The 14,547-nt window shown below is 43.0% G+C and overlaps 1 protein-coding gene across 8 annotated transcripts in view; it reads left to right on the forward strand.

Annotated features, from left to right (window-relative positions):
• Nucleotides 1-6,078: 6,078 nt before the first annotated feature.
• LOC148043057 (uncharacterized) overlaps nucleotides 6,079-14,547 on the forward strand; it is a 20,321-nt gene continuing 11,852 nt past the window's right edge. Inside the window, exons 1-7 of one of the 8 annotated variants that reach the window (XM_087727790.1) lie at nucleotides 6,079-6,139; nucleotides 6,448-6,554; nucleotides 6,683-6,752; nucleotides 8,474-8,536; nucleotides 9,178-9,254; nucleotides 12,003-12,065; nucleotides 12,706-12,781. In XM_087727790.1, the coding sequence (XP_087583916.1) occupies nucleotides 6,506-6,554; nucleotides 6,683-6,752; nucleotides 8,474-8,536; nucleotides 9,178-9,254; nucleotides 12,003-12,065; nucleotides 12,706-12,773 (390 nt within the window). In that variant the 5' untranslated portion in view covers nucleotides 6,079-6,139; nucleotides 6,448-6,505 and the 3' untranslated portion in view covers nucleotides 12,774-12,781. Of the gene's footprint in view, nucleotides 6,165-6,447; nucleotides 6,555-6,682; nucleotides 6,753-8,473; nucleotides 8,537-9,177; nucleotides 9,255-12,002; nucleotides 12,066-12,705; nucleotides 12,782-14,547 lie in introns of all 8 variants that reach the window. The other 7 variants (XM_087727789.1, XM_087727791.1, XM_087727784.1 and 4 more) reach the window with 7 other exon arrangements.

The raw sequence follows: 14,547 nt of genomic DNA on the forward strand, positions 1-14,547 counted from the left end.
TATTCAAACATACTTGCAAATATATTAAAAAGAGGAACAGGCACTTCTGTAAAAGATAATAAAAACAATAATACACATTAGTCTATAAACAATAATGAAACAAAATACATAAGCAATGCATTCAATAAAGGTTATGTCAAACAAGGCTGCAAGGCGGTTTTGCTGAGCACACAGAGTATAGAGTATGAAGTATCTATCCAACATTGTTTTTCTTTTAAAAAATTTGGCTTTGTAAAAATTTAAAAACAAATTTCCCTTTGAGCTCCATGGGCCCCGGAACAATGTACTGGTTGCACTCCCGTCTCCTCAGGCCTTTTCCCCGCCTCCTGTTTCCTGGCCTGGTGCCTTTTACTGCTATACCAAACTGGCTTGTCAATCATGGTTTGACAAACTCATTATCATCGTTTCACCTTTAAAATTTCATGCCATTAATGATGTCTGCATGGTGACAGCTGGGCTTTGTTTCCCCAGTGGATCTGGAGGTGCAGGATATGTCGGTGCAGGGAGAAAAAAAAAATCCTCAATCTCTTCTCCTTTTGTAGGTATGGCACTGAGAAGACTTCTGCTCCTTTTGGCAGATTTGGCCCAAATCTGTGGTGAGTAAACTGGACTGTTTGATCGGTAAAGTAAAGTACCGGCTGCATATTAAAAAGCACCTTTGTGCACAATTCTCCGCGTCTTGCTATCTTTTTTTCAGGCGGTGACCATTTCTGCAAGCTATTTCCCACCCACCCCCTTACACCTAGTGCAGTTTTCTCGATGTGAGTTTCATCATTAGGGGCGCTTCTCCATTAACAGTACAGCAGCAGGGCAGAAATTCAAAACGAGCGAAAATTCACGGTGCACATAAATTTCCAATAGGCCTTTTGGTTTAAGAGGAAGGAGTGGAGAAATCGCAAATGGCATTTTCTTCTTTTAATAAGGACGGCCAGACTGAATCTATAAATAAAATACAGTAGAATGCAGAACTTGGAGGCGAGATGGAAAACACCAGATGCTTCGCCATGGCTGAGAGCAAAGCAGGTGGGTTTGTTCCACAACCCGGAGAAGCCAATAGAGCAGCAAAGGCAAACCTATAATATGCATGTCAAAGGTGTCACACCACAATGTGGGGTTTTTTTGGGGGGGGGGGGAACACACTAGATGCATCAACACTAGATGACAGCTTTTCTTGAAAGCATCCCCCCCACCTTTCTCGCACAATTTTCAGAGGCCGCATGGGAATGTGGTGATTATAATTCCTGGATTATATTGATTGTTTCCTGATTGCTTATTTGTACCCTATAACTATCATTAAGTGTTGTACCTTATGATTTGTGATGAATGGATCTTGTCTTTTTATGTACACTGAGAGCTTATGCACCAGAGACAAATTCCTTGTGTGTTCAATCACATTTGGCTAATAAAGAATTCTATTCAATTCAATTCTATTCTATTCTATTCTATTCTATTCTATTCTATTCTATTCTATTCTGTTCTATTGTTCTTGATGAATGTATTTTATTCTCCTTATGTCCACTGAGAGCATAAGCACCAAAGACAAATTCCTTGCGTGTCTAATCACACTTGGCTAATAAAGAATTCTATTCTATTCTGTTCTGTTCTGTTCTGTTCTGTTCTGTTCTGTTCTATTCTATTCTATTCCATTCCATTCTATTCTATTCTATTGTTCTTGATGAATGTATTTTATTCTCCTTATGTACACTGAGAGCATAAGCACCAGAGACAAATTCCTTGTGTGTCCAATCACACTTGGCTAATAAAGAATCCTATCCTATCCTATCCTATCCTATCCTATCCTATCCTATCCTATCCTATCCTATTCTATGTTTTGGTGGTTTTGAGTCAGTCTTGACTCCTGATGACAGCATGGATAGCCTAGAATTTTCTGGGCCAGGATTTTCCGATGTGGCTTGCAATTGCCTTCTCCTTGGGGCTCAGAGAGAATGACTGGCCCGAGGTCATCCAGCTGGATTTGTGCCTAAAATGGGATTAGAATTCATGCCTTCCGGGTTTCTAGCCCGATGTCTTAACTGCTAGACCAAATGGACTGTTTTTGATTTTACAGCCCCTTTGTCTAAGTCAGTGGAACTGTTTTGAATGAGGTGGTGAAGTTAAAGGAACAGAACAGAACAGAATATGAGTTTAATGCAGTGTAATAATCTCTCACCTTGGAAGAGGATTTTGCTTAGTGTGCCCTCTAGTGGTCAAGGGGAGCTTCACAGAAGCCTAGCTAAGGCATTTGAACAGGTGTTTCGCTTGGAGCTCATTGGGTATTAGAGACAGAAACGACTGGAGGATTGTTTGCACCCACAGCTTTGTCTGTAGTTGCAATGTCGCATCTCCTTTGACATCAATGGCATCCTTGGTACGCTCTAAACTTGACCGTCTGCTTGCAGTCATTTCATTACCAGATTCAGTAACGTCTTCAGGGCTGGAAGGAAGCGGGATTTCGTTTGCTTACTTTAAATGCTTGTTTGGCCAAAGAGCCATTAAAAAGACATCTGAAATCACTTTCAAATAACAGCAGCCAGTTTAAAAAAAAGTTTACATCAGGAACATGAATGTTTAAAAAACTGCCTTAGGGAAATTCATACAAAGTGATGCTGGAAAAATATGTGTAAAGCAACAGGCCCCCCTAGTCGTTTACACAAATAGTTATGAACATGGAGAAGATTGCAGAAAAGCTCCATAGGTAGGATGCAGGCATAAGGAGCATGGTTATAATCCCCCCCCCTCTCCCGTCCTAGGGATTTGTTTCAGAACAGATTATGGATACTGCCTCATTGCGTAAACAAGAAATGGACCAGAATTTTTACCCATCTGCAATTATTAGTCTCCATGCAAGTTGCCTATCCTAATCACCACACTGTAAAAAAAAGATGTTGAGACACTAGAAAAAGTGCAGAGAAGAGCAAACAGGATGATTAGGGGACTGGAGGCTAAAATATACAATGGACGGTTGTAGGAACTGGGCGTGGAGAGAAGGACCAGGGGAGACATGATAGCAGTCTTCCAATATTTGAGGGGCTGCCACAGAGAGGAGGAAGGGGTCAAGCTATTTTCCAAAGCACCTGAAGGCCAGATTAGGAATAATGGATGGAAACTGATCAAGGAGAGATTCAACTTAGAGGTAAGGACAGTAATGGTATTCCATCTTCTTTATTATTGGTTCGGTAGTGTGAGTGCATACAGACATGCCTTAATGATGTTTGGGTGGATAGGTGGAGCCATGCGCTGTCGCCACTAATGGTACGCCCGAATATGTGCGAACCGGCAGCATGTTACCTCTGGAACTTTCTGATAGTGAGAACAATCAACAATCAAATCAATGGAACAGAAGTTGCCTTCAGAAGTTGTGGGAGCTTCATCCCTTGAGACTTTCAAGAAGAGATTGGACAGAAATGGTATAGGGTTTCCTGCTTGAGCAGAGGGTTGGACTAGATGACCTACAAGATCCCTTCCATCTCTGTTCATTTAATCTAAAAAAATCCAGCTCTAGCACTGATGATGTTACCTAGTTTGGGCCATGAAACGCCTGCGAGGAAACAACGAAGCGGAGAGGGCACCAAGGACCCCTCATTTCAACCGCGAGCTATAAATATTCTCCTCCATTGGACCCCCGGTTCAGTTTCAGGCTCAGGCATACAGATCTGCTTGCATGTTCCACTTGCAGACCCAACATTTGGAAAACAATCCATGCCAGAATTCATGTAAAAGCAAGATGGGTTTGATGACAAGGCAGCCTTAATGCGGATGGATGGGTTGGGGAGGTGGAGGCTACAATAATCTTTTCCAGGTGACTAGATTTCCCATGTTTCTGTGTCCAGAGGAGTTGCCTTCTGGATCAGCCGTTTTGCTGCACCCGTTGAGACTGATCCTATCCGAAGGCTACGACTTTCCCAGAAATTAAAACTACCGCTCCATTTAGAGGGAAATTCTGAATGACTAGTTAAATCAGCTTTGATTGTACTAAGTTTCCAGATAATATAGGTCAATGGATGCTCTGGGATGCCTGGCCCCATCAAATCAAAACACCTAGATTTTAGTTGGTTGCTTTGAAGATTCCTCAGGACCTCAGGCTGACCAAATAACACTGTGCCTTGTACTGTATGCCTGCTCGAACCGTGTTGATGGTACTTTCTGTCCCATTAATTTTGGATAATAGGACATCAGGATTCCGTTGTGGGAAAGACTAAGAAATGACTTGTGCATCTGTAGAATGCAAGAGGCGCACAAATGAATTGCATACAATCTAGCTGGGTGTTGATTAAAAAAAAAAGACAGGACTTTTTTGGGGGAATCTCGTGTATTAAAATAATTTTAATTGAACTCTAAAGACCGGTGGACTTGAATGTTGTTCATGAGATGGCAGGCAACATTCCACCCCAACTCCACCAGGGACACATTAACTTGACCTTTAGTGGACGACTGACGTGAGCATTTTTAAAATAAAGATAGGGTAGCAGGTTGAACCTGATGCTTCCTCCAAGCAGAGGGGAATGCAAACAATTCCAGATGGAGGAATTGAAGCTGAGCTTCACTACTCAAACTATATAAATGGGTGACATGAACACAGCAGTGGGATCCACAGAACTTGTCTGCAGGTAAGAGGACAGATGAGTGAAGGTATAGTGGAAGAGGGCTCATTCTTGTTCCGTTGGGTGGGCTTGCTGTGTTTCTAGATGGGTGGAGTAATGCTACTATTCTGGCAACAAGCTGGGAAGTCATGTTTGACTCTAATGGAGTAGACCAAGAGCAAACAACAACAAGCTTGAAATGAGCCTAGGGTTCCTTTTGTCTCAAATTGTGTAGTTTGAAGAAGGAGTTTGTACGTTCCTAGCTTCACTTAGCTTAGTTCTGTCGTGTTATCTGGCTAGCTATGTCCAATGCTAAATTCGATTTCTTGGCATTTCCAATGAAACAGGTTACTTTGAATGCACCGGAGGTGGTATTCAGCCGGTTCGGACTGGTTCAGGCAAACCGGTAGCGGAAATTTTGAGTAGATTGGAGAACCGGTAAATATCACCTCTAGCTGCCCCTGCCATCCCGTCCCCGTCATTCCCTGTCCTGTATTCCCTTGGGTTTTTCAGCTCAGCTGATTCATGCGGTTGAGTAGATTGCCCCTCCTTAGCTGAGCTATAAAAAAAACAGCTCCGCTCACCAGCGCTGACACCGAGGGCGGTCTTTGAGTGCTGTGCACGCGTGTGAAGTGGAACCGGAAGTAGAACCGGAAAGGAAAAGATTTGGAATCCCACCACTGGAATGCACCACTGCCGGCTCGAACCGAATCAAGAATGCCTATGAAATGCTGAAGAGTTACTAATGGTGCTAATGTAAACTAGAGCAAAATTGTTAAGGCTTCTCTAAGGTCGCAGGTGGGGAGAGGAGAAGAGAGAGGGGCACTAGAGCTCCAAGCTAGCTGTGACTCCTGCTCCTCTGGCTAACCCAAAGTGTACAACTTCCTTTCGTTCATAAGAAGCATAATGCTTTGCAATGTCAGGCTAAAGGTTGCATTGCTGTATTAAATTGTGTGTGGCCAGGATTCAAGAGTGGCCCAGTTATGGGCCAGAGATGGATGCCTGAAGCCTCTGTAAAGACTCAAACACCTATTTGGTCTCTTTGGCATCCTATGAAAAGGACTGCTGAAAGATGCCAAAGAGGTCCTTGTGGTATATGAACTTTGCTGCTCTGCTCAAACTATGGTTTGGCACGACATCTTAATGCGCCTATTAGTCTGATTTGCAATACGAAGCCAGAGTGTAACGAATGTGTAAATGGAAGTGAAGATTCAAATCCTTCTTCCCTTTGCAAGTTGCTTACTTAAGGGCTGTATTCTTACAAGGCATGGAAAATAAATACAGCTTCTTCTGTTCTCTCAATATGCTGTGTACATAACATAAGATCCAGAGGTGGGTTGCTACTGGTTCGTACCAGTTCGGGCGAAACGGTAGTGAAAATTAGGACTGGGTCCGTGAACCTATATGGATGGCAGGCTGGCCACACCCTGGTCGCTGCTGCTGTTGCCAGCTTGTTTTTTTACTAATCTTTTCATGTTCTGCGCATGCACAGAACAATTCGCAGTCAACTGTGCATGCGGGAAGCGAACCAGCAGCAATGCCGGCAACAACCCACCCTGGTAAGATCTTCCTCTTAAGGTAAAGGTATCCTTTCCAGGCCTAGTTTAAAAGTAAAGAGCCGCATAAATAAAACAGTCTTCTGATTTCTCTCTCCTGCTATGGCGAGGACTATGGCATTCCTTCTTAACTGATTGTTATTTCAAAATGCGTATGTTTGTGCATGCATAAAATATAGAAATCTGTTCCTTTTTTTTATTACACGTGCCTTCTTCTTTCCCATAAGTTTGTTTTAGAGCCATTGTGATCATCTAGTTAATTTTTAAGGAGTCACAGGATTTCTTTTGTTTCCCTGCGATGATACCAGTAGATTCTTCTAAACTTAAGTTCTCAGGAACGCTTTGGAAAATAGCAACAATGGAACCGTGATGGAGACTCCTATCTGCTTGAAGCTTCTTGCCGTTTCCGGTAGTATTTGTGTGTTTTATGTTTGTCATTTGATAAGAAATTATGCCAGCCTGCCTGCAGGTCATGGCCTTCTAAGATCAGAATTCTTTTATTCTTTAACTCAATCCAATCCTTCATCATTGTCATTGTTACTGCAGTTGCGTATATAGGCTCCCTGTGTGCTTCCATACATCGCTGCGAAGATCTGCTGACTCTGCCTGCCTGCTGGTAAGTGAGCCGGGTTTTTTTCTTTTATTTTTTTAATGTATTTTAAAATGATATTTTATTTATTGTGCATATGATTTTTTAAAATAGTGTTATTCTGTGTTGATTCTTTTTTTTTAAATTGTCTTAGACTATTTAAAAAAAGATTCTATCCAAAATAAATTGAAACAAGCCATTTTTAAAAATCCTATGCACAATACTTTGAAATGGACTCAGGAGTCATGGTTGACACTGAGTGAATTTGCATTTTTAATAATCAGGAAGATACAATGGCATTGAAAAAAGTGACTAATGACCATTTTTCACACATGGCGACCATCAGAAATACGAATCTCTTGCCAAACATCAACATTTTATGTGTGAAATATAATTTAACAAATTCTTGTGAAAAATTTCATGACCTTTTAAACAACGACAGCAATCTACTAAAAAAAAATTCACTCAAGTGAGAAATATGCCAAAGAGTAAAATTATACTGTACATAATTTTTTGTCAATATATTTAATAAATATAAATGTAAATAAACGTATTATATTTGTAAATTGTAGTTATGTTGAAATAAAAAAAAATTAAACTATTTTTTTTACTATTTTTGCATTGTATGAAAATTTTTGTTGCTCCGTATAAATTTTTTAATCAAGCTCCGCCCCCCCCTCCCCGGTCAAAGGTGTCCCTCTTTACCAATCTGAAAATCTGGTCACCTTACCTTAAACCCCAACCATGGCAACTTTAAGATACTTGGACTTCAACTCCCAGAATTCCCCAGGCAGCATGGAAAGGGTTTTGGCTTGTTGAAAAATGTGCCTGATCTGGGAGGGTGGAGATGTATAATTCCAAGTGCCATGGGAAGCTTGACATAAGTGTATAGGCAGGCAACCTTCTTATTTGCCTAACACTTCCTGCTAACAAAGGACAAAATTCTGTTTTAATCTAATCCAAACAGTGTAAATTTCCCAGTAATGGTTTAGGCAGGTGGCCAAAGTGCAAAAGAATGGAAACCAAGACTCTTAATTATAAATAAGCTGCTCAATCACAGTTAAAATATGGGGACTGGCTTCTTCATTGTTCTATATTCATTTGAGTACGTGAAATATATTTTCATCAGGCAGGGCGGAGAGCCTAATCAGTAAATACCTCTTTTGCTGAATAACATGGGGCAACTCTTACACAACTGTGCATTCTCCTTGGGCTCTAATAGCTGGAAGGAAAAATCACTCCAGAGTAGACCTTTTCTATATAGTCCAGGAAAAGTGCAATTTTGGAATATTTCAGGAACACAAGTCAGATGAGCTTATTGACTCATTTTCTTGTTGCTGAACTTGAAAAGAGTAAGTGAACAGGTAGGAAGAAAAAAAAGGGTGCAAAATTGTGATTCTGATCCAATGTTCCTTCCAATCAACCCTAGTGCAAAGCATAGCCGTTGACTTGGAAGTCAAGTTGTCAACTCGCAAAGCATCCCTGGCTTGCTCTTGAGTGCCATAGGCAAGGGAGATGGGGAAATCACAATGCAGCACAGCAGCCACAAACAGAAGCACATTCCACACAGATCTTTTTCAAGGCTGTCTCCCAGGTTACCCGCAGCAGCCGAAGTTCTCAGGAACACTTTGGAAAATAGCAACAATGGAACCGTGATGGAGACTCCTATCTGCTTGAAGCTTCTTGCCATTTCAGGTATCGCATCCAAGAACTGTTGATCTGAAGGCTTTCTCTTTCTTCTTTTTCAGCAGCTATGGGGAGGATCAAAGGCACCCTCCTCTGTTTCGGGCTCTGCAGCTCGGTCTTCTGGGGTGAGTAAGACCAAAGTTTTAAAAAATACTGTATTTTTCTGATTATAAGACGCACCCGACTATAAGACACGCCCAAATTTAGAAGAGGAAAACAATCCCCCAAAAAAGGTTTTTGGCTTCCGCACACTGCATTTTCAGCCCTTTTGAAGGGGGGATTTTTTGGCCCTTTTCCAGCCTTTTTTCCACCCATTTTCAAGGCTTTTTTGGACCGTTTTTGAGGGCTGTTTTCAAGGCTTTTTTCAGCCTGTTTTTGAGGCCTTTTGGCCCATTTTTGAGACTTTTTTCAGACTGGTTTTTTTTTTTTTTTTAAAAAAAGGAGCCAAAGAAAACCTCAAAAATGGGCCAAAAAATGCCTGAAAGAGGCCAAAACAAGCCCCCAAAATGGGGCAAGCAGAGCCCAAAAAATGGCCAATGGGTGAGTGGGGCTTTGGCAATATTCAGTGTATAAGATGCACAGATATTTTCACCCCTTTTGGGAGACAAAAAGGTGCATCTTATAGTCTGAAAAATACAGTACCTTTGTTTTAAAGAAACTGTTTCTTGCTCCCTCTATTGAAACACTCTTGAACTGTCCTCATTGAGAAATAGATTACCACCACCATCACAATTAAATATGACCTTGATTTGTCTCTTTGCTAAAGGCAAACAAAACAGAGCCAGCAAAAGAACTGGCAATTCTGCAGAGAAAGAGGCCCAAAGTGGTTCCTGAGCAATGAAGGTGAGACCTTAAACCCCAACCTTGGCAACTTTGTTTTTGTTTTGTTTGTTTTTGTTTTATTTATTTATAGGCCGCCCTTTTCCCTGAGGGGACTCAGGGCGGCTTACAATCAAAAAGGAAGCGGAGTGTAGGACAATACGAAAAAAGAAATGTGCACAAAGTAAATTAGACAATAAAACTCAACATTCACTCAGCATTCGGGAGGGGCGAAATAAGATTATCCCCAGGCCTGACGGGTTAGCCAGTTCTTGAGGGCTGTGCGGAAGGCCTGGACGGTGGTGAGGGTACGAATCTCCACGGGGAGATTGTTCCATAGTGTCGGAGCCGCAACAGAGAAGGCTCTCCTCCGAGTAGTCGCCAGTCGGCACTGACTGGCGGATGGAATACGGAGGAGGCCAACTCTATGCGATCTGATGGGACGCAGGGAGGTAATTGGCAGAAGGCAGTCTCTCAAATAGCCAGATCCACTACCATGGAGCGCTTTATAGGTGGTGAGTAGGACCTTGAAGTGCACCCGGAGACCAACAGGTAGCCAGTGCAGCTCACGGAGGATCGGTGTTATGTGGGCGAACCGTGGTGCGCCCACAATCACTCGCGCGGCCGCATTCTGGACTAGCTGTAGTCTTCGGATGCTCTTCAAGGGCAGCCCCATGTAGAGCACATTACAGTATTCCAGCCTAGAGATCACAAGGGCTCGAGTGACTGTTGTGAGGGCCTCCCGATTCAGGTAGGGCCGCAACTGGCGCACCAGGCGAACCTGGGCAAATGCCCCCCTGGTCACAGCTGAGAGATGGTGGTCAAAAGTTAGCTGTGAATCCAGGAGGACTCCCAAGTTGCGGGCCCTTTCTGAGGGGTTTAAATTTTGTCCCCCCAGCCTGAGTGATGGTATGGTGGTCAAATTTTTGGGAGGGAAACACAACAGCCACTCGGTCTTGTCTGGGTTGAGTATCAGCTTGTTTGCTCTCATCCAGTCTTTAACGGCTTCCAGTCCCCGGTTCATCACGTCCACCGCTTCATTGAGTTGGCACGGGGCGGACAGATACAACTGTGTATCGTCCGCATATTGGTGATATTTTATCCCGTGCCTTCGGATGATCTCGCCCAGCGGTTTCATGTAAATGTTAAATAGTAGGGGGGATAGGACCGACCCCTGCGGCACCCCATAAGTTAGGGGCCTCAGGGACGATCTCTGCCCCCCCCACTAACACCGACTGCGACCTGTCCGAGAGATAGGAGGAGAACCACTGCAAGACAGTGCCGCCCACCCCTATCTCCCGCAGTCGTCGCAGAAGGATACCATGGTCGATGGTATCGAAAGCCGCTGAGAGGTCCAGGAGAACTAGGATGGAAGCATGGCCTCCATCCCTAGCTCTCCAGAGATCATCAGTCAATGCGACCAAAGCGGTTTCTGTGCTGTAACCGGGTCTGAAGCCAGACTGGAAGGGGTCAAGATAGTTAGCTTCCTCCAAGGTACGCTGAAGCTGGAGAGCCACCACCTTCTCAACAACCTTCCCTACAAAGGGGAGGTTGGAGACTGGACGATAGTTATTAAGAACAGCTGGATCCAGAGACGGCTTCTTCAGGAGGGGTCTTACCACCGCTGTCTTAAGCGCGGTGGGAAAGTACCCCTCCCGAAGAGAAGCGGTAACAAACGCCTGGATCCAGCCTCGTGTCACCTCACTGCTGTTGGCAACCAGCCAGGAGGGACACGGGTCCAGTATGCAGGTGGAGGTACTCACAACTTTAAGATACTTGGACTTCAACTCCCAGAATTCCCCAGGCAGCATGGGAATTAATGGAAAGGGCTTTGGCTTGTTGAAAAATGTACCTGATCTGGGAGGGTGGAGATGTATAATTCCAAGTGCCATGGGAAGCTTGACATAAGTGTATAGGCAGGCAACCTTCTTATTTGCCTAACACTTCCTGCTAACAAAGGACAAAATTCTGTTTTAATCTAATCCAAACAGTGTAAATTTCCCAGTAATGGTTTAGGCAGGTGGCCAAAGTGCAAAAGAATGGAAACCAAGACTCTTAATTATAAATAAGCTGCTCAATCACAGTTAAAATATGGGGACTGGCTTCTTCATTGTTCTATATTCATTTGAGTACGTGAAATATATTTTCATCAGGCAGGGCGGAGAGCCTAATCAGTAAATACCTCTTTTGCTGAATAACATGGGGCAACTCTTACACAACTGTGCATTCTCCTTGGGCTCTAATAGCTGGAAGGAAAAATCACTCCAGAGTAGACCTTTTCTATATAGTCCAGGAAAAGTGCAATTTTGGAATATTTCAGGAACACAAGTCAGATGAGCTTATTGCCTCATTTTCTTGTTGCTGCACTTGAAAAGAGTAAGTGAACAGGTAGGAAGAAAAAAAAGGGTGCAAAATTGTGATTCTGATCCAATGTTCCTTCCAATCAACCCTAGTGCAAAGCATAGCCATTGACTTGGAAGTCAAGTTGTCAACTCGCAAAGCATCCCTGGCTTGCTCTTGAGTGCCATAGGCAAGGGAGATGGGGAAATCACAATGCAGCACAGCAGCCACAAACAGAAGCACATTCCACACAGATCTTTTTCAAGGCTGTCTCCCAGGTTACCCACAGCAGCCGAAGTTCTCAGGAACACTTTGGAAAATAGCAACAATGGAACCGTGATGGAGACTCCTATCTGCTTGAAGCTTCTTGCCATTTCAGGTATCGCATCCAAGAACTGTTGATCTGAAGGCTTTCTCTTTCTTCTTTTTCAGCAGCTATGGGGAGGATCAAAGGCACCCTCCTCTGTTTCGGGCTCTGCAGCTCGGTCTTCTGGGGTGAGTAAGACCAAAGTTTTAAAAAATACTGTATTTTTCTGATTATAAGACGCACCCGACTATAAGACACGCCCAAATTTAGAAGAGGAAAACAATCCCCCCAAAAAGGTTTTTGGCTTCCGCACACTGCATTTTCAGCCCTTTTGAAGGGGGGATTTTTTGGCCCTTTTCCAGCCTTTTTTCCACCCATTTTCAAGGCTTTTTTGGACCGTTTTTGAGGGCTGTTTTCAAGGCTTTTTTCAGCCTGTTTTTGAGGCCTTTTGGCCCATTTTTGAGACTTTTTTCAGACTGGTTTTTTTTTTTAAAAAAAAAAAGGAGCCAAAGAAAACCTCAAAAATGGGCCAAAAAATGCCTGAAAGAGGCCAAAACAAGCCCCCAAAATGGGGCAAGCAGAGCCCAAAAAATGGCCAATGGGTGAGTGGGGCTTTGGCAATATTCAGTGTATAAGATGCACAGATATTTTCACCCCTTTTGGGAGACAAAAAGGTGCATCTTATAGTCTGAAAAATACAGTACCTTTGTTTTAAAGAAACTGTTTCTTGCTCCCTCTATTGAAACACTCTTGAACTGTCCTCATTGAGAAATAGATTACCACCACCATCACAATTAAATATGACCTTGATTTGTCTCTTTGCTAAAGGCAAACAAAACAGAGCCAGCAAAAGAACTGGCAATTCTGCAGAGAAAGAGGCCCAAAGTGGTTCCTGAGCAATGAAGGTGAGACCTTAAACCCCAACCTTGGCAACTTTAAGATACTTGGACTTCAACTCCCAGAATTCCCCAGGCAGCATGGGAATTAATGGAAAGGGCTTTGGCTTGTTGAAAAATGTACCTGATCTGGGAGGGTGGAGATGTATAATTCCAAGTGCCATGGGAAGCTTGACATAAGTGTATAGGCAGGCAACCTTCTTATTTGCCTAACACTTCCTGCTAACAAAGGACAAAATTCTGTTTTAATCTAATCCAAACACATTCCACACAGATCTTTTTCAAGGCTGTCTCCCAGGTTACCCGCAGCCTCCGGAGGAGCGTGATCTCTACAGCCCATGAAAATGCTCTGTTGGAGAATGTGATTTATGACATGCTCTGGGGTGGGGGGTGGGGGAAACGGGGTCATAATTGGGTCATAAGGTACGTGGGGTCAGAGCTGGCTTCACTTGGGTACCTGCCGACATGTTGCTCCTAATAAATAACTGAATGTCTTTTGATGCTTGGCTTGAGACTCTGGGTTGATTAGGGCATCCGTCAGAATCCTAACACAAGTAGGGTCAAACTTGGTTAGTTCTTGGATGCTAAGCTCAAGGGAACATATGGACTGTCCATTAAGACACCAGGAGTCAAACTTAACTTGAAGGAGATTTGAGCTTTGTCTGGATAGAAAGGCACTTCATTGAGAGCATCCATAACCCATCATCTCTGCCTCTCGCCCCACCCTCGAGTATCAGACAGGGGGTATTGAAATGCAATATTCAGCTTCTGGCTCACATGTAAGTGGTCCCATCCCCAGAAATGTGGCTGCCAGTCTAATAAATCAGCTCAAAGTACATTTTTAAAATGAAATTAATGATGTACAAATACAACTACTCTCAATAAATGTAACCATGTTTCCCGTTTGCTACAGTGCAGATTACAAATTACAGACTACCAAGGGGCTCTCTGTGGATCTGGAGGGGTTGGAGGTACATGGGGTGTTTCCACCCCCTCCAGTTATTTCTCCTAACAGCCATTTGGCTGCAGCCCTTCTGCCAGCAGCTGATTTTCATCCATTCTGCAGCTTTATTAGTAGCAGTATTTTCCAGGGGCCTGTAATTTCAATTTCTGAGATCTCTGCAGAGTGTTTGACAGTAGTTATTTCCTACCCTTGGAAACAGAGTGGTGGATGGCTTATAGAAATGAGGGGATGACCAAAAAGAATTAATTCAAATTACAGATGTGCTCTCCCTTACTTGCCTAAGGATAAGGTTGACGGAGAAAATTCAGCAGAGAAATAACTAATCAGCCTACTATAATCATAGCAGTTAAAGCTCATATACATGCAAGCATGGAGTTCTACTCTGATGGCATGGTCTGTTAAGCTGAAACCAGAAAACAGGAAGCATCAGGAAATTTCTGTCCTGATTTGAATAATTTGGATATCTCAGTGGGTTTTATTGCATTGGTTTCATGGGGGAAAGAATAGGACTATATGAACTGGAAAACAATTATACACTGAATGCTCTTTTTTTTTTTTTAAGATTTGCAAGGCAGTTTTCATCTTTAAAAAAAAGTGCACCCAGAAGTACATATTAGGGGGGAAAGTTTCCTTGCACACTGTTGCAATTTCAAATACTTTAGGAACATTCAATTTTTACAAACATGTTTATGTGTGTGTGTGTCTCTTACATTGGAAAAGACCCGAATACAACACGACCAGCCTATATATGTGTGTGTGTGTGTGTGTGTGTGTGTGTGTGTGTGTGTGTGTGTGTGTATGTCTGTATAT

This window comes from Thamnophis sirtalis, unplaced genomic scaffold (genome assembly GCF_051295495.1).
Source record: "Thamnophis sirtalis isolate CommonGarterSnake01/CBP01778 unplaced genomic scaffold, rThaSir2_p1.2 scaffold_13, whole genome shotgun sequence".
Lineage (NCBI taxonomy): Eukaryota > Metazoa > Chordata > Lepidosauria > Squamata > Natricidae > Thamnophis > Thamnophis sirtalis.